Consider the following 22755-nt stretch of genomic DNA (forward strand, 5'->3'; position numbering starts at 1 on the left):
TGAGACACATCTGTGGGAAATCAAAGGCTGCAGAATTTTAGATGAGATTCCTTCATTGGTGTTTAACAGAGCTTAACCCCTGGAATCTCGTTTACTATCCTCGTCATCGGTTTAGGCCAGGGGGAACTTTTAGGAGAAGCAAACAAACAAATTCCTCCACGTTAATGCTTAGTTTATACATTCGATAAATGTGACAACCAGAAGGTAGATGTAATGAATCAGTGCTTCGTGCGATCGGAGCACATTTGGGCACCGCGATCAGCGCTTCCTACGCAATCTTCTATTTATTAATTAATCAGAGGACACTCTGATCCCTGAGCCTGAATACCTGCACTCCTGCCACTCAAATCAAGCCCTAGAGGCATTTCTCTCCTCCCCCCCGAGACTTCAACTTACAGGGTTAACTTCCCCATTGAATGGAGGTTGTAAATTCAGGATTCTTGCAAGTGTGTAAATTCTCACTATTTTGGAATGAGATTGATTTTGATTTAAAAATGTGACCTACTTTCATGCTTCACAACTGCAAAAATAAACGCAGCTTGTTTAAATGGGTTTACAATCTGTCTTTTGTAATCAGAAATGTCAGTCGTTAACATTTCTAGGATGTAGCAGCTCTGTGGATGTCACATTAATGTACCCACAAGTTCTCCTATTAATTGCTGTAACTTGGACGAAATAGCATACCATTATCTTATTTTCCCCAAATAAAGACGATTAAGAAAAGCCTTGAGTAGCTATCTTAGAAAAAGACCGGAGCAAAATATAGTTGCAAGGCAGTAATGCTACTGTTCCGCAAAAAACTCCCCCCCCTCCCACAACATGCACTTTAGGATCGCTTCGGATTCGCACACATTTACTCCTATAAATAGGCAATGTTGGCTTTTACGTGATGGGAGCACACATAAGCACTTGGGAAATACGTGCATTATGCCAGACGTGGTGTGCAGTATTGATTTTCATATTTAGATTTGTAGATATTAACGTCTGCATGCTGTGTTGATCCAGTGTGATTCTTAATGTATTTATTTTCAGTTGCTACAAAATTCCGTCAAGTGCGTCGCGTTACAGAAGATTGTGCGTTCAAAGCAGTGCGATTTTTGACACACCGGCCAGATGCCATTCATTTCGGAGTGGCGAGCACTTTCATTTTTGATCTGAAAGAAAATGACCCATTTTTATGATGTGTAAACATTCTGAAAATAAGGTTTAGATTGAATTGCAATTTTTTGTCAAATCAAATCACATTCTTAACATTGGTCCTTCCGCTCGATCATGAGCACTGATTGCTGTGATGTAATAAGGTTTTTTTCCACCCCCTATCTTCTAATGCAATCCGAACGGCGAGTCAAAGGTCTCGGGACTTGTCGGGCGTCAGGACCCTGCGGCGCCGCGCTTCGAGGTTCCCCAGTGGAGCCGCGCTGATAAAAAGAGCTGCTGTCAGCCTTTGACGTCAGTCGCTTTCTCGATTTAAACTCCTAAAGATGGCGGCAGACACCGAGTGGAGGGGGTCACATATCTGCCGTCGTCGTGGCGGCGGCGATGATGATGACACCACCACTGAAGGTAATAGCCTATCCACCGAATTCATTTAAACGTGTGCTCGGTCTGTCGGCTTGCGGGAAGGACGTCTCACTCCGTCCGATAGAAGTTGGTTTGCCGCTACCGTGGGAGAATTTGAATAGCGCCGCGCGGTTGAGAAACTGCTCGCGTGAAGAGGGGGGAGGGGGGAAGAGGAGAGGCGGTTTGGCGCCGAGTGATCTGTCCTCGCGCCGGCGCTAGGGGGAGGGTTTGGCGCGGAGTCATCTGTTCCCGCGCAGGCGCTGTGAGGCGGCTTCGTTCGGGGCGGAGAATCGCTCTCTTGAGCGAGTGTATCTGGGCGCTGGGAAAAGATGCTGTTGAAAGCGGCAGAGAGATCCGAGGAGATGCGGCTCGGACTCAGGAGGTCTCCGGGTCGAAGAGCCGGTGAGTTTGATTGGAAGAGGAGCGAGAGAAAAAAGAGGAAACGCGCTTAAGGGTTTCAAACGGGGAAGCAGCTTAAAATTTGGACACACGGGGGCCGTGAAATCCTCGGTGTTGAGTGGGCGCATGCTGCGTGCCCGGGTCGGAGTTCCGGATTGAATAAAGGCAGAAAACCGTTTGCCGTGTCGTTTTAATTGAACAGCAGGTACGGGAAGCCGCTGATGACACGAGGAACTGGCGCGCATTGCTGCAATTGGGATTTTTAATATTTCGACATTCCCTATTTTTTTATATTCCTCTTTCTACCAACTGCGGCTGCAGTGTAAACAAACCCCTTACAGTGGGTGGGGGGGGGGGGGAAGAGGAGATCTTCAGCGGAAGTAAAATTATTTGGAGGTGAGGGTGTTTGGAGGCGCTGCGTCCTCTCGACATTGACTCGATTCGTAGTAGTGGGAAGTCGATCATCGCACAATGTTGGTGTTGTGAAGTGTCAGATGCCTTGGGGGAGGCGATCTCCCTGCACCCCTGTGAGGGTGCGCTCGGGTTTTCTTTCGGCTTTTTCCCCACCCATGTGTTGGGGAACCATCTCGTGTTGTGGTTATTAGAAGAAAGTTCATTTATTAGGGTTTTATTACCAGTCTACAACACACCTGCATTCTGACCTTGCCCCCACCCCGGACTGAGTGCTCGTTTGCAGCTTGTCTCAGCCGTCAAGGATTGGGAGGGGAGGGTTCGCGCCCTTTCACCGGCCGGTGGCTTGCTGCTTCTCCCCTTGGGTCTCCTCCCTCTAGCGTTCCACTTGCACGATTCGTTGGGGGTTGGTTATGTAATAGCACGTAGATCCAATGCAAAGAGGCACAAGGGCATGTTGGGTGGAGAGGTGCCTCATCCATTCTGATTAGCCCGTTGTATCGACAGGAGTTGAGAGCAGGTCGCCTGCTGTTGCTCTGACGGTGGGCCAAAGGAAAAGACTTATCAATTAAATGCAATATGTCACCTATTTAGGGACCAGTTGAGTGAAGCCGTAGCCTGGACATTTATCGTGTGGTGCGTGGGTTAAATTTCGTGCAGTTTGGGTATCGCCGCATTTCTAGTCGGTTATTTGATTTAAATAAAAACTTGTGCAAAAAAAATCATGTGTAAATCCATTCAGGACCCTCTGCTGAATAGAAGATTTGTTTGAGTAGCAACATGCGGCGGTTGTAATTTTTCTGCTTTGGTATCATCCACTAGTGGCTTTCGTCCACTTTGGCCTCCTGTCCCCCCGGGATTTCTTGCTAACGGCCCCGACTCTTTCACTTCATTAATAATAAAATCAGAAACTGCTGGAAATACTCAGCAAGTCAGGCAGCATCTGTGGAGAAAGCAACAGTTACCCTTTCAGGTCGAAGACTTTTCATCAGAACCCATCACTTCATTGTTCTTTCAGGTCTACAATCGACAGCTGTGACAACTATTGCTAGAACCGTGAGGCGTTCGTATGATTTCCAAATGCAATTTTTTGGCATGATGCCTGTTAATTTTTTTATTCTTGATCCGAGTGATGCTGTTAGGGTTTGGAATGATGGCACAAAGTGGTAAATAATGCTGTATTTGCCTACAATTAAATGCTTGCATAGACACAGCAAGGTTTTAGAAAAGTGGAAAATTGAAGTCATAGAAAAGTGGTACTGGTCCAATTCTGGTAGATAGCCACTTTTGCAACATGTTGCATAACTGTTACAGATAAGATTATCGATGCCCTTGATGTTTGACACGTTGTACTTCAAAGTGCTTAGGTTGCTTTTTTGCCATTGAGCACCCTCTATTTGGTGAGGTGATATTCCTAGGGATCTGGATGGTCATTATAACTGGATGTCAGCCAGTTTAGTGGCACAGCTTTTTGTTACTTATTGAAATGTCTTCTAATGAGTAGATTCTTGAGGTTACAGCATCTAATTTCAGATCTCAAAAACCCAATATAGAATCATAGGTTACAGCATGGAAGGAGGCCATTTGGCTTATTGAGTCTGTGCTGGCTCTATGCAAGAGCAATCCAGCTAGTCCTACTCCCCTGCCTGATCTCTGTAGCCCTGCAATTTTTTTTCCTTTCAAGTACTTATCCAGTTCCCTTTTGAAGGCCATGATTGAATTTACCTCCACCTCATTCCAGATCATAACCACTCGTGTTTTATATTTTAAAAAAAAGTTTTCCTTCATGTCACTGTTGGTTCTTTTGCCAGTCACCTTAAATCTATGTCCTCTGGTTCTTGACTGTTCTGCCAATGGGAACAGTTTCTCTATCTACTCTGTCTAGACACTTCATGATTTTGAATACCTCTATCAAATCTCCTCAACCGTCTCTGTTCCAAGGAGAACAACCCCAGCTTTTCCAGTCTATCCACATAACTGAAGTCCCTCATCCCTGGAATCATTCTAGTAAATCTTCTCTGCACCCTCTCTAAGGCCTTCACATCTTTCCTAAAATGTGGTGCCCAGTTGTGGTCGAATCAGTGTTTTATAAAGGTTCATCATGACTTCCTTGCTTTTGCATTCTCTGCCTCTGTTTATAAAGCCCAGGATCCTGTATGCTTTTTTAAACTGCTTTCTCAACCTGCCCTGCCACCTTCAGTGATTTGTGCACATATACCCCCAGATCTCTGTTCCTGTGCCCTCTAATTTATATTGCCTCCCTAGATCTATATTGAGATTTTATTCAGATTTTCTCCCTTATCTCCTGAAGGTGATCTGTTGAACTATTTTCTGTGGATGCTAATAGCCATCCAGTATCTTTTCCAAGTGACTTCATATATGCCCTTGACAGTGCATATGAGTGACCTATTTGTGGCTGGCATCATATGCATCCTGTATCACTGGAAGCCTCCTCAAGGGCACTTTCCAGGAGTGGAAATTCTGGTTTTCTTGTTTTCCTCCCTAGCCCAGGGATGCTTAGGCCAGTTTTTAGTGTGCCAACTGCTTTCCTGGCAGGGCTGGCTCATAGCATAGACAGGGAATTGAACCTGGGATCTGTATGCCTTAGTACTACCTTAGTACTACTTTTGGATTTGTATGCCTTAGTACTACCGTGAGCAGTACCTTTTTATCCTTCAGGCTATTGGAGATCCTCACTTAACTAATGGGAACAAAATATAAAACTATATAACTTGTGGACAGTGTTTTTGTAAAATTTCAGCTCAGTGATTCATGACTGTCAGTTCTGGGGAGTGAATGTTTTCTCCTTCACATCACATGGCTTTCTTTCAAAAGCAGCTTTGTTAATCTCTCCTTCTGGTAAAACTACTTTGTATAGTTGTAGTACAGTTTTCCACATGCAGAAAACTTGGCTGCTGATTGCAGCTCTTGCATTCCTCAATATGGTAATAGTGTTTTTGCCACAATATGTGGGTTCTCTAACTTTAAAGCTCTGCTGTTTTCAAAACTTTGCTAGCCTTAACAGCCCCTCTCCTCCCCTGTCAATGCTGTTACATAATCCTAGAAATTACAGAACCATTGTGTTTGAAGTTTTCCTACAGTGCAATCCAATTGAAATAACAGCACTGCTTAAATATGGGCCTCTTGAAATTGAAAAGGGAAGGTTTATTGGGATATGCATCCCTCTTTCCAAGTTGCAGTGGGCCTCTGCTGATGCTATTGAAATGACCATTAGATGCATGCATCAGCATTTTTGTTTATAATCCATAGTGGAAATTTTTTGAGTAAACTGGCTCTACTCTCATTTCCTCCCTCCAGGTTTCCCTTGGTTGTCCACAAACTTGGGCTGAGGACAGCTGGGTAAATTCCCATGAGACAGTGCTTTACTTCCATTTGGAAAGTGATACACTTGAGATAACTAAAGCTGGGTATCCCACACAGGTCATACTATTCTGGTGCAGTGTGTTGATCTAACTATAGATTAGTATTTTGCAGTTCAGGATCATTTACACAGCTGCTTGAAGCTTAGTTATTGGTGAGCAGTGCGCACCTCCTCACTGGTATTTTAAGGGTCCATTCTTGAATGAACCTGGACAATATTTTGAGCAGTTAAGCTGGGACTTGCAGCTAAATCTGATGCTAATCAATGTCTGTGCACACTTGTTTCCAACAGGAATATTTCACTGTAACCTATACATATCATTGGTTTAAATAATTTTTGTGGCTCATTGGAAGTTATTGTGCAAAATAGAATAAGAAATACTGTAATATTTGAAGTACACAACTGGTCCATGCAAATGTTCAAAACTATTAAAATTAATGGTCAAAATGTTGGGAAGCCTGAAAAAAGCATTGGATTGTGATGGTGTTGAGAACATATTGTACTTTCCTCCATTCTTACTGCCTACATATTGAGATGAATCAATTTGAAGTGTGATTTAATCCAGCAGTAGTGGGCACTTTACCAATTGCAGTTACACCCTTTTTTAAACAAAAACTAGCTTAGTTACTATTGCTGAATTGTTAGGTTGTGATTTTAACTTGACTGTAAATAGCAATGATGGTTCCAATATGTATAATTCAAATGAAAATTCACAATTTATTTCTATGAAACTTTCTTGTTGAAATCATTCATTATCTTATCTGAAACACTGCTGACTTTAAAACATCCTTTTCCTAGGCTTTTGGATTCTAGAACCAGTTTGAGATTCTTAGGGAGATAGATGTCTTGATCTCTGCATGATGTATGGCATGTAAGCACCCACCTATGTAGGATGGTGACTTTAAAATGAGCTGCCCAGTAGCCTTTTACAGGGTTACATTTTGGTTAATAAAGATGTTATGGTAGGACTTTTCAACCGCACCTACAATGTGAAAGAGCTAATTGTGACTGCATGTTAATTGGTGTCCTAGATTTATATTTCATAGTAGGTACAACACAGGAGGAGGTCATTTGGTCCATCGTGCTTGCGTCGGCTCTTTGGTAGAACTATACAATTAGTTCCATTCCCCTGCTCTTTCCCTGTATCCCTGTAAATTTTTTCCCTCCCAAGTATTTATCCAACTCCTTTTTGAAACTTGCTATTGAATCTGCTTCCACCGCCCTTTTCGGCAGTGTATTCCAGATCGTTACAACTCTCTGCATTTAATTAAAAAAAAGTTCATGTTGCCTCTGGCTCTTTTGCCAGTCACCTTAAATCTGTGTCCTGTGATTACTGACCCTTCTGTCACTGCAAACAGTTTCTCATTTACTGTATCAAAACCCTTCATGATTTTAAGCATGTCTATGAAATCTCCTCTCAACCGTCTCTGCTCTAAGGAGAACATCCCCAGCCTCTCCACATAACTGAACTCCCTCATCCCTGGTTCCATTCTAACAAATCTCTTCTGCACCCTCTCGAGACCTTGTCAACCTTCCTAAAGTGTGGTGCCCAGAATTGAACACAATACTCCAGCTGAGGCCTAACCAGTGTTTTATAAAAGTTTAGCATAACTGGTACGGTAGCATAGTGGTTATGTTACTGGGCTAGTAATCCAGAGGCCTGGACTAAAATCCAGAGTCATGAGTTCAAATCCCGCCACGGCAGCTGGTGAATTTAATTAAATTCAATTAATTAATAAAAATCTGGAATTAAAGTACTAGTATCAGTAATGATGGCCATGAAACTACCGGATTGTCGTTAAAAACCCATCTGGTTCACTAATGTCCCTTAGGGAAGGAAACCTGCCGTCCTTGCCCGGTCTGGCCGATGTGACGCCAGACCCACAGCAATGTGGTTGATTCTTAATTGCCCTCTGAAATGGCCCAGCAAGCCACTCAGTTGTAAAATCTCGCTACGAAAAGTCATAAGAATAAAACCAGACGAACCACCCGGCATCGGACCACTAAGCACCGGACACGACAACGGCAAAACACCAAGCCCAGTCGACCCTGCAAGGTCCTCCTCACTAACATCTGGGGACTTGTGCCAAAATTGGGAGAGCTGTCCCACAGACTAGTCAAGCAACAGCCTGACATAGCCATACTTACAGAATCATACCTTTCAGCCAACGTCCCAGACTCTTCCATCACCATCCTTGGGTATATCCTTTCCCAACGGCAGGACAGACCCACCAGAGGTGGCGGTACAGTGATATACAGTCAGGAGGGAGTGGCCCTGGGAGTCCTCAACATTGACTCTGGACCCCATGAAATCTCATGGCATCAGGTCAAACATGGGCAAGGAAACCTCCTGCTGATTACCACCTACCGTCCTCCCTCAGCTGATGAATCAGTCCTCCTCCATGTTGAGCACCACTTGGAGGAAGCACTGAGGGTAGCAAGGGCACAAAATGCACTCTGGGTGGGGGACTTCAATGTCGATCACCAAGAGTGGCTCGGTAGACTGGGCCTGCGGCAGGTGGTGAGCGAACCAACATGAGGGAAAAACTTACTTGACCTCGTCCTCACCAATCCACTTGTCGCAAATGCATCTGTCCATGACAGTATTGGTAGGAGTGACCACCGCACAGTCCTCGTGGAGATGAAGTCATTTTTTCGCACTGAGGACACCATCCAACGTGTTGTGTGGCACTACCACCGTGCTAAATGGGATAGATTCAGAATGGATCTAGCAGCTCAAAACTGGGCATCCATGAGGCGCTGTGGGCCATCAGCAGCAGCAGAATTGTATTCCAGCACAATCTGTAACCTCATGGCCCGGCATATTCCTCACTCTACCATTACCAACAAGCCAGGGGATCAACCCTGGTTCAATAAGGAGTGTAGAAGAGCATGCCAGGAGCAGCACCAGGCATACCTAAAAATGAGGTGCCAACCTGGTGAAGCTACAACTCAGGACGACATGCATGCTAAACAGCAGAAGCAACATGCTATAGACAGAGCTAAGCGATTCCACAACCAACGGATCAGATCAAAGCTCTGCAGTCCTGCCACATCCAGTCGTGAATGGTGGTGGACAATTAAACAACTAACGGGAGGAGGAGGCTCTGCAAACATCCCCATTCTCAATGATGGCGGAGTCCAGCACGTGAGTGCAAAAGACAAGGCTGAAGCCTTTGCAACCATCTTCAGCCAGAAGTGCCGAGTGGATGATCCATCTCGGCCTCCTCCCGATATCCCCACCATCACGGAAGCCAGTCTTCGGCCAATTCGATTCACTCCACGTGATATCCGACAACATTCCAGCTGTACTGCTGAAGACTTGTGCTCCAGAACTAGCTGCGCCTCTAGCCAAGTTGTTCCAGTACAGCTACAACACTGGCATCTACCCGACAATGTGGAAAATTGCCCAGGTATGTCCTGTCCACAAAAAGCAGGACAAATCCAATCCGGCCAATTACCGCCCCATCAGTCTACTCTCCATCATCAGCAAAGTGATGGAAGGTGTCGTCGACAGTGCTATCAAGCGGCACTTACTCACCAATAACCTGCTCACCGATGCTCAGTTTGGGTTCCGCCAGGACCACTCTGCTCCAGACCTCATTACAGCCTTAGTCCAAACATGGACAAAAGAGCTGAATTCCAGAGGTGAGGTGAGAGTGACTGCCCTTGACATCAAGGCAGCATTTGACCGAGTGTGGCACCAAGGAGCCCTAGTAAAATTGAAGTCAATGAGAATCAGGGGGAAAACTCTCCAGTGGCTGGAGTCATACCTAGTACAAAGAAAGATGGTAGTGGTTGTTGGAGGCCAATCATCTCAGCCCCAGGGCATTGCTGCAGGAGTTCCTCAGGGCAGTGTCCTCGGCCCATCCATCTTCAGCTGCTTCATCAATGACCTTCCCTCCATCATAAGGTCAGAAATGGGGATGTTCGCTGATGACTGCAGTGTTCAGTTCCATTCGCAACCCCTCAGATAATGAAGCAGTCCGAGCCTGCATGCAGCAAGACCTGGACAACATCCAGGCTTGGGCTCATAAGTGGCAAGTAACATTCGTGCCAGGCAATGACCATCTCCAACAAGAGAGTCTAACCACCTCCCCATGACATTCAACGGCATTACCATCGCCGAATCCCCCACCATCAACATCCTGGGGGTCACCATTGACCAGAAACTTAACTGGACCAGCCATATAAATGCTGTGGCTATGAGAGCAGGTCAGAGGCTGGGTATTCTGTGGCGAGTGACTCACCTCCTGACTCCCCAAAGCCTTTCCACCATCTACAAGGCACAAGTCAGGAGTGTGATGGAATACTCTCCACTTGCCTGGATGAGTGCAGCTCCAACAACACTCAAGAAGCTCGACACCATCCAAGATAAAGCAGCCCGCTTGATTGGCACCCCATCCACCACCCTAAACATTCACTCCCTTCACCACCGGCGCACTGTGGCTGCAGTGTGCACCATCCACAGGATGCACTGCAGCAACTCGCCAAGGCTTCTTCGACAGCACCTCCCAAACCCGCAACCTCTACCACCTAGAAGGACGAGCAGCAGGCGCATGGGAACAACACCACCTGCACGTTCCCCTCCAAGTCACACACCATCCCGACTTGGAAATATATCGCCGTTCCTTCGTTGTCGCTGGGTCAAAATCCTGGAACTCCCTTCCTAACAGCACTGTGGGAGAACCTTCACACAGACTGCAGCGGTTCAAGAAGGCGGCTCACCACCACCTTCTTGAGGGCAATTAGGGATGGGCAATAAATGCTAGCCTCGCCAGCGACGCCCACATCCCGTGAACGAATTTAAAAAAAAAAAAAAAATCCCATATACTTTAACAGCCATCTCAACTTGTGCTGCCACCTTCAAAGATTTGTGAATGTGCACCCCCAGGAGTCTCTGTTCCTGTACTCCCTTTAAAATTGTACCATTTAGTTTATATTGCCTCTCCTCATTCTTCCTACCAAAATGCATCACTTCACACTTCTCTGCGTTAAATTTCATCTGTCACTTGTCTACCCAAGTCATCAGTCCGACTATGTCCTCCTGAAGTCTGTTACTGTCCTCCACTTTTCCGAGTTGTCATCTGCAAACTTTGAAATTATACCCTCCATATCCAAGTCTAGGTCATTAATATATATCAAAAAGAGCAGGGGTCCTAATACTGACCCCTGGGGAACACCACTTTATACTTCCCTCCGGTCTGAAAAATAAGCATTCACCACTACTCTGCTTTCTGTTCTTCAGCCAATTTTGTATCCATGCTGCTACTATCCCTTTAATCCCATAGGCTTTAATTTTGCTGACAAGTCTGTGGTACTTTATCAAATGCCTTTTGAAAGTCCATATACGCATCAACTGCACTACCCTAATCAACCCTCTGTTACTTCATCAATCAAGTTAGTCAAACATTATTTTCCTTTTAACCAATCCGTGTTGACTTTCATTTATTAGCCCATACTTTTCCAAGTGCTAATTAATTTTGTCCTGGAGTATTGTCTAAGTTTCCCCACCACTGATATTAGGCTGACTGGCCTGTAATTGCCAGGTTTATCTCACACCCATGTTCAAGAAAGGGGAGAAACATTTGCAGTCCTCTGGCACTGTCCCCGTACCTGAGGCGCAGTGGAAGATTGTGGCCAGAGCCTTTGCAATTTCTACCCGTACTTCCCTCAGTAACCTAGGATGCATCCCATCTGGGCTGGGTGACTTTTCTACTGAGCACTGCCAATCTTTTAAGTACCCCCTTTTATCTATTTTTATCCTATCCAATATCGCTACTGCCTCCTTTTACTGCTACATTGGCAGCATCCTTTTTAGTGAAGACTGATGTGAAGTATTCATTTAGTACCTCAGCCATGCCTTCTGCCTCCAAGATCTCTTTTTCCCTAATCTGTCCCACCCTTCCCTATGAGTTTTTTTTTACTGTTTATTTTAATGAGACTTTTGGGTTCCCATTTATGTTAGCTGCTAATCTATTCTTGTACTTTTTCTTTGCCCCTCTTATTTCCTTTTTTAGATCTCTTCTGTACTTTCTGTATTCAGCTTGACTCTCTACTGTATTATGAACTGTGCATTTGCCACAAGCCTTTTTAACCTCTACAACTTTAGTTATCCTGGGAGCTCTAGCTTTGGATGCCCTTCCTTTCCCCTTTGTGGGAATGTGTCTACTCTGTACCCAAACCATCTCCTACTTGAAGGCCTCCCATTGTTCAGTTATTGTTTTGCCTACCAATTTTTGATTCCAATCCACCTGGTCAAGATCCCTTTTTTAATGCACTGAAATTAGCCCTCCTCCAGTTAAATATTTCACATTTCACTGTTCCTTGTCCTTTTCCATAACTCTTCTAAACCTATTATGATCGCTGTGCCCCAAATGTTCCCCCACAGAAACATGCTCCGCTTGCCCTACTTCATTCTCCAGAACTAGATCCAGCACTGCTTCCTTCTTCATTGGGCTGGAAACACACTGTTCAAGAAAGTTTTCTTGTACACATTTCAGGAATTCCTCCCCCTCTTTGCCCTTTACACTCACTGTCCCTTTCTATATTATAATTGAATTTTCCCATTATCACTGCTCTATAGTTCTTGCATCTTTCTGTAATTTGCCTGCAAATTTGTTCCTCTATTTCCTTCTGTCTATTTGGTGGCTTATAGTATACATCCAGTAGTGTAACAGCTCCCTTATTGTTCCTTAATTCTAACCAAATAGATTCTGTTTGACCCCTCAACTAAATCATCCATTTCCAGTGCTGTAATATAAACTACACCCTGTTGTGCCCACAACCACCTATATAGCGCGAGAGGTTAAAGATGAGATGAATTCAAGACTGCGCTTCTGACTTGGTACATTGTGATGTCCTTGTTTTGGATAAAATACATATTGTGCTGTAAAGGAGTATTACACAAATGTTTGCTGTTTCAAACTGTAAAGTAAACTTATAATGCTGTTTTGTATGTTATGTCACCAGCTAGAATGTTCTAATAGACTGGCAGCCACTCTGCTCTGGTTTCTGGTACTCGATTGCCACACATTTTTCTGGTTTTGCTATCATTTTAGATTTCCTTGCACTGGTAGTCGAGATGTGGGAATATGGGTCATTTGCTTAACCACCAATTTGTTTTCCTTTTGAAAATTCAATGCTCCGAGCCATCTGTCATTCACCCAGTTGTCACCATTGCTACAGCTTCCCTTAATTGAAGCAAATTTTCAGTTTTTAATGCAGTTGGGTTGAAACTAAAGGTCACCAACATCCCACATCACAATAGTTTGGTGTAAAATTACTGTTTTATGTAAGAATTTTTAGTATTAGGAAAAGGCTGTTGTGCCCATGAACCCTATCTCTTTCTTCAGAGATCACCCCACCTACTCTTTTTCTCTCTAACATTCTGTTCCATTTCTTTCTGGAAACTAATTCTCTGCCTGATGTCTGATCTTCCTCCCTCATGCATTCCTAACTTTTAACCTCTGGTATTTCAACCCTTCTAGTGAGCAATTTTGTTAATTTATAAAACTTCAATAATGCCTCCAACCTGGTTGGTTGAGGGAAAATTGCCTGAAGTAACCATATAATGTAAGTGACCTAACTCTTTCCATCAGAGGCAATGAAACTCCTGGAATGGTGGTTTTTGCATGTTGGCTCTGGCTGAAATGGTCAGTGGTGACATGTACCTCAGTTCCACCATTTTGGTGTTTGTGGGTGTGATGACCTCTAATCTAAGACTGCATTGTGTTACTAGGCTGTACAGACTTTAGCCCAATTTCAGGGCAGGTCTATGGCCAAACCGGCAATCACATGCAATTTTGCACTAACTGCCCCTGTGTGAATTGTGTGTAGCTTCCTGTCTGCAATGTAGACTGGACTGATTAGGCAACAGTGGAAATCAGCACTATCTGAGGTATTTGGCTTTTTTTCAAAGGCAATATTCAGAATTATTTTAAGTTTCATTGTAAATTATATTCCTGATGCCTGGCATTCATTTACATTGCTAATCAGACATTGGTATCTTTCCTATGATTAAGTACTGAAACCATATGTAGTGTTCCTGAGTGGGGTCTGACCAACAGGGAGAATATATTTATAAAGAAAACCCTTGGAAGTTAGCACCGGGAGAGCTTCATCTCTAATAGTGGGCAGAAATGACTTACAATCTCAATCTCTTTACTGTTCAAGTTGTGCTAGTGTTCTATTTAACAATCTTGGTTCCTTGCTCCTATACCAACTATTTTACATAGCCACATCAAATTGCATCTGCCACCTATTGGCCCAGTTACATAAGATCTAAATCTTTCAGAATCTGTTAAGTTTTCATTTATAATACCTGCATCCAAGTCTGGATTTAGCTTGCTATTTTTAAAACAAATGTGTATGAGAAAACTGGTTAAGTACTGAAATGATTAAAATGCTTTAATTCTCAAGCAGAACCAACAGCATGCTATTGTGCAACCAACTTAATGTAGAAAAATGTCTGCACCTGCCTGAGAGGAGTGGATTCATGGCAGGGTTAGGAGATGCAACAGAAAGCTTGGTTGAAGAGTGGTTTTTAAGAAAGAACTTGCATTTATATAGTGCCTTTCGTGACCTCAGGATGTCATCTAATAAAGTACTTTTTGAAGTGTAGTCACTGTTGTAATGTAGGGAAATTTGGCAACCAATTTGCACACAGCAATTCCCACAAACAGCAGTGAGATAAATATTGGCCAAGACACTGGGATCTTTTTACATTCACCTGAGGTGGTAGCTGGTGCCTTAGTTAACATCTTGTCTGAAAGATGGCACTCTGATACTGCAGTACTGCACCATAAATGCCAGCCTGGATTATGTGCTCAAGTCTCTGGAGTGGAACGTGACACTAGGACCTTTTTGACTTGGCTTAGTGGTACCACTCTCACCCAAGGCTGATGTTTAAAGGCAGGGAGGGGATTGGGAAAGGAATTTCAGAAAGCAGAGCTGGGGTATTTGGAGGATGTGCCACCAAATGTAGAGCAGGTGAGGATGATACACAGGAGGTCAGAGTCAGAGGACTTGAGGGAATACAACGCTAGAGAAGGTAGATGGGGTGAAGCCATGGAGGGATTTATAAATGAAACAAAGGTTTTAAATTTTGATTTTTTTTTTTTGGAGTCATTATAGGTCAGTGAGGCTGTAGAAGTTATGGATGGTTTTGGGGCTTATGCAGTGATCAAGTATATATTTGGCTTCTACCTCATGGATAACTGAGGATTTTGATGGGATCTGATTAGATCAGAATAATGAACTAAAAATATGCAAATCAAATTGAAAGCCAAATATTTAAATTGACCTACAGGAAGCAGTGAATATAAAGTACTTTACAGCTGAAGTTGCGATTTTAAATTTAAAAAAAAAACCTCAGTCTTCAACACAAACACGTTCTGGCATGGGGAATTGTTATGCAACAGGTCTGTAATATGTTTTTAGATGCTCTTCATTGATTGCTGTGGCTAATGTTCAGGACATTTCGTAGTCATTGAATGATACAGTACAGAAGGAGGCCATTTCGTCCATCGTGCCCATGCTGGCTCTTTGAAATAGCTATCCAATTAGTCCCACTCCTCTGCTCTTTCCCCATAGCCCTGCAGATTTTTCCTCAAGTATTTATCTAATTCCCTTCTGCTTCCACCACTTTTTAGGCAGATCATCATAACTCGCTGTGTAAACTTTTTTTCTCTGTCACCTCTGGTTCTTTTGCCAGTTACCTTAAATCTGTGTACTCTGTTTACTGATTCTTCTGCCGCTAGAAACAGTTTCTCCTTATTTGCACATCAAAGCCCTTTGTGATTTTTGAACCCCTATCAAATCTCCCCATAATCTTCTCTGCTGTAAGGAGAACAACCCCAGTTTCTCTAGCCTGTCCACATAACTGAAGTCCCTCATCCCTGGTACCATTCTAATAAATCTCTTTGCACCCTCTGAGGCCTTGACATCCTTCCTAAAGTGTGGTACCCAGAATTGGCCACAATGCTCCAGTTGGGGTCTAACGTCTAACCAGTGTTTTGTAAAGGTTTAGCATAACTTCCTTGCTTTTGTACACTCTGCCTCTATTTATAAAGCCGTGGTTCCTATGTCATTTTAACAGCCGTCTCAACTTGTCCTACCACCTTCAAAGACTTGTGTATGTGCACCCCCTTTAAAATTTTACCACTTACGGTATGTCAAACAGTCCCTCTTCTTGAGATAACCCACACCCTCATTGGCATATGTTAGGCTGTTCATGATTCCTTTTTGCCATTGGATTCCTTGCCCTTCAACGTCCATTTGATGTCCTCTAGGATAGTTAGTCTTGTGAATGAATGTAACCGCTTGACCAAGATGGGTTGACATTATGCTGTTTGTCATGGGACTTAAGGACTGGAGACTGCTACTGTCACTAGACAGGCAGAGAATGTATATGGGAATGTTTAGAGAAGTTTTTAGTGCATTGGTGGTTCAGAAAATATTAGTCAGCACAATGTTTTCCAACAATTTTTAAATATTGATGTTTTAAAATATTTCACACTGGGTTGCTTGGATTTTGAGACAACGTCCTAGTGGAATATTTTGAATAGTTTAGCTATTGCTCAACATAAAGTGTAAGTTTTTTTAATGGTGAATGCTTCAAAGGGAAGGAAGTTGCAGGAAATCATTTTGGAGGAGGGTAACAGGAGTGGTTACAGGTTGTTTTTGATCAGATTTGGGAGAGATATGGCAAGGTGGCTTGGTTTAGGAAGGGAATTCAAATGCAGCGGCATGATGGAAGGCTGTGCTATTGGTTGTAGAATGGATGTGCCATAGACTTGAGGTTTTTAGCTGGGAAACATGGGAGGATGATATCAGTTGTTCCCTTTCTAAGTTAGCTATTGCTGAGCATTGGGTGGAGAGGTAGGAGTAGTCAGGATTGGAAGGGGGTCAGAGGAGCAAGTGATTGGTCTCATGGGTAGTGATTGAGGACTGTAAGAGATGGAGAAGTTGGTGTTTAGGGGAAGAGCTGGAAGGGTCAAGTGGGGGAAATAGACAAATCTCTGAGCCGTCTTCACTTTTGGTGAAATCCATGAACTGTTTGCAGTAGGATATCCAGAGTTGAGGATCGACAGGAGTGGCAAGTCAAAGAAGGCTGTAAGTGATTTGGGTTTACGATGGTTGCCCTCTGGATGAGCAATGAGGATTTGTCTGCATCAAAGGAGAGATGATACTGTTTTGAGGTGATCAAGCAAGATCTGGCATTGGACAGTTGTGCCATTGTGTGCACTCCAGCCTGTGACCCTTAGATTTAAGGTCATATAGGGGCATGTTATATCAGGGAACAGCAGGAATGGGAGATGAGGGATCTGGTGGAAATGGAGATTTGCAAGCTTCAAAAACAAGGCAGTTGAGATAGGGACAGGGCTAGACAGACTGGATGCAGGGAGGATGTTTCCCCTGGCTGGAGGGTCCAGAACTAGGTCACAGTCTCAGGATGTGGAGATGCCGGTGATGGACTGGGGTTGACTGTTGTAAACAATTTTACAACACCAAGTTATAGTCCAACAATTTTATTTTAAAATCCACAAGCTTTCGGAGGCTTCCTCCTTCCTCAGGTGAATGGAATTTTCCACATTCACCTGAGGAAGGAGGAAGCCTCCGAAAGCTTGTGGATTTTAAAATAAAATTGTTGGACTATAACTTGGTGTTGTAAAATTGTTTACAACAGTCTCAGGATACTGGGTAGGACATTTAGGACTGAGATGAGAAATTTCTTCACTGAGGGTGGTGAACCTGTGGAATTCTCTACCACAGAAGGCTGTGAAGGCCAAGTCACAGAACAAATTTAAGAAGGAGCTAGATAGATTTCTAGACACAAAGGCATCAAGGGGTATGGGAAGAGAGTGGGAATATGGTATTGAGATAGAGGATCAGCCATGATCATATTAAATGGCGGAGCAGGCTCGAAGGCCGAATGGCCTACTCCTCCTATTTTCTATGTTTCTAAGATTGCTGGAGGTGATGTGACTATTGAAAAGCTACATGACTGGGAGTTAGGATGCTTGAGAGCTGGATGGAAAAGGGATGGTTTGTTTTGCAAGTGCTGGGAGTAGAGGGATGGGAGTTGGGCAGGAAGTCACATTGGTGCTTTTTTTTTTAAAAAAAGCATTTCTTTCATGAACTTTGGACGGTCTGGGGATTTATACATCTCTTGCAATTCTATATTTGAATTCTAGATATTTACTGTGTGATTTCATGGAGTTAATAGTATGAGTTTAGTCCTGAAAAGTGCAGTTTTGAACCTTAAGCTCCCTTTTACATGAGAAATACAACTGATGGATGTGGTTTTTCCCCATTTAGGGGCTGCACCCTAAAATATATAAAATACCTCATTTGTGAGGAACCAACCATATACAAAATTGTGTGTATAAATGTGCCATTGGATCAAGTACTTCTTGACATGCAAGCTACACATGGAGCTGGATTCACTTGTTGCACTGTGGTATGTTTTGGTCTTTCCAAGCAGTTTAACATTTTCCCATTGAAAGTCCTCTGGTGTGTGGTATAGGAGGCCTACCAGCAGCCATGGAAATATTCTCCTGCATAAAAGACAACACTTTAAAAGAAGAGGGATAGAGAAAAAAAAATTTTTTTGAAGTTCATTACACTGATAACGATAGGCCTACTTCTATGTTTTTGACCAGATATGATTCTGTATTGATCATACAATAGCTGCAGCTCTTTGAATTGTGTAGTGTGCATGTGAATGAGAAGCATTTGAAATTAATAGATCTTAAGCAGAAACAAAATCCTGTTACCTCTCTCCTGAAACTCAAACATGCTAGAGTTCTAACAGTTCCAATTAATGTTTGTCCTTTCAGATTACAGTGCTTGTAGAACTGTGTAGCCATGCCAAAAGCTGCAGATCGAGTGTTTCGATATTGCAGTTGCCCTACTTGCTTTAGTATTGTCAACAGGCAACTTTTGATCACTTATTGGTAATAAGTTTTACTAACAAACACAATAAAACAAAAATAATTTGTAACTAAGCAATTTTTCCCCCTCAAGGTAGCTAAGAAAGCAGATGGATGTATTAAATACCTTGCCGCAATGATCTTGGAGTTGCATTATGATTATATGAATAATTCAGTAATCAACATTTAAGTTTTCATGGGGGTGTGGGACAGTCTTTGGTAAACTTACAGCTGTTAATGATGAGACTGAAATGTGTAAACTGTCTAGAAGCAAAGAAATACAGTTTACAAATTGTGATTTACTAGTAATGTATTTAAGGGGATTTTTAAAACTTGCGTTTGTCTCCTATCTTTTCATTTGTGCTTGAAAATCACCAGCAGATATCTTAACACTCAGATTGAGGTGCTAAGATGACCCCTAATTGTTTTTACAAGACGTGACGTTTTTGTTGCCATGACATAACTGTGCTAATTTACATTGGTATTTGAATCTGAAGTATAGCATTTTATGACCTTCAAAATTCCCCTATTACAGGTGCAACCGTAAATCCCAGATGTACCATAATTACATTTTTAAGGTAATCACGTCAGTATTTTCTCATGAAATATAGGTTAGCTGATTAAGGCCCACAGCAATAGCTTAGTTCTGCAATAGCCAGCTGCATTCTTCAGTACAGTCTACATAGCCTTACACTGTGACTCTTGGTATGGTTTTTTAAAAGTGAGCTTGATCCCACTTAACCTGAGGTGGCAGTGAAATTACTTTTGAATGAAAATTGTTAATTGGCTTTAAATCCCCAGGTTTAAAGAGGTATTTTACATGAAATCCCAGGCAAGGCTGTTGAAATTTGGGTTAATAGGTTTTGGTTCCTGTACTGTAACACTAGGGGGGGCAAAAACTAGATCTGCAGAAGCCTAATTTACCATTTGTGCATGAGCACTGGAGTTCTTTCTAAAATTGAATCAGCCAAATGTTGGACTGGAGACTTTTTGGGTATTTTCAACAGAGAAAAATAACTTCCATACATTTTTAACGAGCTTATGAACTTAAAACTCTAGTTTTTCACAATTACGTATGAACATACGAATTAAGAGCAGGAGTAGGCCATTCGGCCCCTTGAACCTGCTCTGCCATTTGATAAGATCATGGCTGATCTGGTTGTGACCTCAGCCCTACTTTCCCGTCTACCTACCATAACTTTTTGACTCTGTTGTTAATCAGGAATCTATCTAACTTAGCCTTAAATATTCAATGACCCTGCCTCCACCGCTCTCTGGGGAAGGGAGTTCCATAGACTCACGACCCTCTGAGAAAATTTCTTCCCATCTCCGTCTTGAATGGGAGACCCCTTATTTTTAAACTGTGGCCCTTAATTCTAGTCTCTCCCACAAGAGGAAACATCCTCTCGGCATCTACCCCTTCAAGTCCCCTCAGGATCCTATGTTTCAATAAGATCACCTCTCATTCTTATACACTCCAGTGTATACAGGCCCAACTTGTCCAACCTTTCCTCATCAGATAGTCCCTCAACCCAGGAATCAGTTTTGTGAGCCTTCTCTGAACCGCCTCTAAAGCAATTATGTCCTTTTTAAATAAGGAGACCAAAACTGCACACAGTATTCTAGATGTGGTCTCCTCAATGCCCTATACAATTGTAGCAAAAATCTCTACTTTTATATTCCATTCCCCTTGCAATAAAGGCCAACATTCCATTTGCCTTCCTAAATCACTTGCTGTACCTGCATACTAACTTTTTGTGATTCATGTACTAGGACACCCAGATCCCTCTGTACCTCAGTTCTGCAATCTTTCTATTTGAATGATATACTGCTTTTCTATTCCTCTTGCCAAAGTGGACAAGTTCACATTTTCCCACATTATAATCCATTGCCAAATTGCTCTATAATTTGCCACAATGAAAATTGAGACATGTTCATCACTACTGTTCATTACTGCAGAAAAAGGCAGCACTCAATGTTCACACCCCTGGAGCTTTAAGTCAGAACTTTGTACTCTGAGTTCTAGCCTTCCTAAAACTGCATTATGGGTATATTTTTGCTGCAGGAATGCAACTTTTTACAAATGTAACTCTTCTACATTGGGTAGTGCAGTGTTTTATTGAGTGAAATGAGTCTAAACAAGAATGAGGTTGTGTTTGTTTTATCTATATACTGTGAAATCCCTACGTAGTCTGCACTTTTAGCTGTGACTTGTGCTCGGGTGCTTTCACTGGTGCAAGCAGCCCTCCAGTATTTCATCCCAAGAAACCATTCTTTGGTGCAAGCCAAGAAAGCTTCACAATCAATAGAACTTTGGTCAGTATTCTTCTGAACTGCCCTCTCATTCCTTTTTAAGTTTTAATTGTTTAATATATAATCTCCAAAAAGAAGTTGATGCTAACATTCAGTTTGTAACCCCAATTATTTGTTTAGATTCTGTTTGGGTAAACATGTATGTGATTCTTTTGCTGTTTGTTCTTCTGTTTGTTCTTTGGCCCCAAATTTTTAGAACCCTTCCCTCACTGACTTTTCTGCTGCTTGACATGCCAGATTCAGCATGCAATAATTTAAGATTGCAGCCAGAAGTTAGTTATTTACTTCCTTTTTTTACTTTGTAAAGTTTGTAGTGTAGTATGTCTAGTTTGGGAATGATTTTGAAACTTTAAACCTTATTTATGTGTGATGTCAAGCTCATCTTGCTAGTTTTATTCTCTGTTTTAATACAAGTTTCATCTGACTTTGAGCAGCTCTTAGATGTCTCCAGGCAATAACAGATACTGGTGTGATAACTTAAGTCATATGTTGCCATCTGATCTCCATGTCAGAATCAACTGGAATTAAGAGGTCAACTGCAACCTACAAACTAGTAACTGGAGTCACTCGTCTAGAATCGCAACATGTACTAAGGTGTCATGGTAACTGTCAGCAAGTCTGGTTGAAGGTTTGTAGGAGATAAAGGGGTACTTTAATACTAATGGTGGTCCCATTCAGTATTTGAATATCTACTCTGGTGTGAGGGGAGGGCACCTGCTTCCAGGTGGTGTGCAAGAGCATTTTGATACTAGCACCCAGTTGTTTCCCCTCCTTGTAGAAAGACTCCTTGGCATCTGAGTACTTTGCATGTGGTTTGTAGAGACTGTAAGCTCAGATTAAATGAGGTTGGAATTTCTGACTTGTTGCAGTGGTCTGCACATTATTGCTTCGTGTTATCTAATTTCTAGATTGTGAAAAATCACTTTTTAAAAAAAAAAAAATTAAAAACTCACTTTGTACTAACTGAAAATCTGCACCCAGCCTGTATCTCCAGGTTTCTGTCCATTGGCACCCAGCACACATTTGTAGAACAGGGGGGGATGTTGAGAACTAGGGATTAGAGAAATTGCATTTTTGTGTGACCAGTCTTAGCAGGTATCTGCAGCGCTGCAATGAGTAAAGACCAGCCTACGTATGGTGACTTTTTTTAAAGCAAGTACTGAGTGGAACAGTTGATCAGCATATTGTCCCTTCACTCTTGGGATCTGCCTGATGGGTTAAAAGTCTTTTCTGTTGGCTGTATTGGTTCTATTTGGACAATCAGTCCAGTTCTGTAGGCATGAGCCTTAGAACAAAACTGCTAGTTTGGTGCCAACTGATTATTGGCAGTCTTGGATGCCATAAAAATGTCGGTGGTAAGCTGTTCTTGAGGCAGGGCATAAATGTATTGTGTGGGGATTTGCTTTGCATCTAACTTTTTTTAACCTGAGTGTAACATGGTGTTATGGATGTTGGAAATTGTTCCACTTCCAAGCACTAAAATCTTTCCCTTTTTGAGAAAGTATGAGGAAGAAAACTTTAATATGCCCTTCAATAATTGAAGATGAGGCCTCCTTTGATGGTTTTACAGTGGAGTATTTATTTAAATGCCGCCTGCACAGTTTCCAGTGGTTATTGGTACCAAAATGAACACAACCTATATTGAGACTGCCTGTCCTGAGATCAACTTGGCCATTGTGGTATGGGTTAAGCATTCATCCAAAAATAATAGTGGTAAATTTAATTTTGGGTGACAGAATTTGTGGGATAGAAGAA

General features: G+C 42.6%; 1 protein-coding gene across 3 annotated transcripts in view; it reads left to right on the forward strand.

The window, feature by feature from the left end:
• Positions 1–1450: 1450 nt before the first annotated feature.
• The window catches only part of atl2 (atlastin GTPase 2), an 81322-nt gene continuing 60017 nt past the window's right edge, over positions 1451–22755 (forward strand). Inside the window, exon 1 of one of the 3 annotated variants that reach the window (XM_067989300.1) lies at positions 1451–1563. In XM_067989300.1, coding sequence (XP_067845401.1) covers positions 1482–1563 — 82 coding nt within the window. In that variant the 5' untranslated portion in view covers positions 1451–1481. Of the gene's footprint in view, positions 1564–1829; positions 1963–22755 lie in introns of those variants that run through there. The other 2 variants (XM_067989298.1, XM_067989299.1) reach the window with 2 other exon arrangements.

This window comes from Heptranchias perlo, chromosome 8, assembly GCF_035084215.1.
Source record: "Heptranchias perlo isolate sHepPer1 chromosome 8, sHepPer1.hap1, whole genome shotgun sequence".
Lineage (NCBI taxonomy): Eukaryota > Metazoa > Chordata > Chondrichthyes > Hexanchiformes > Hexanchidae > Heptranchias > Heptranchias perlo.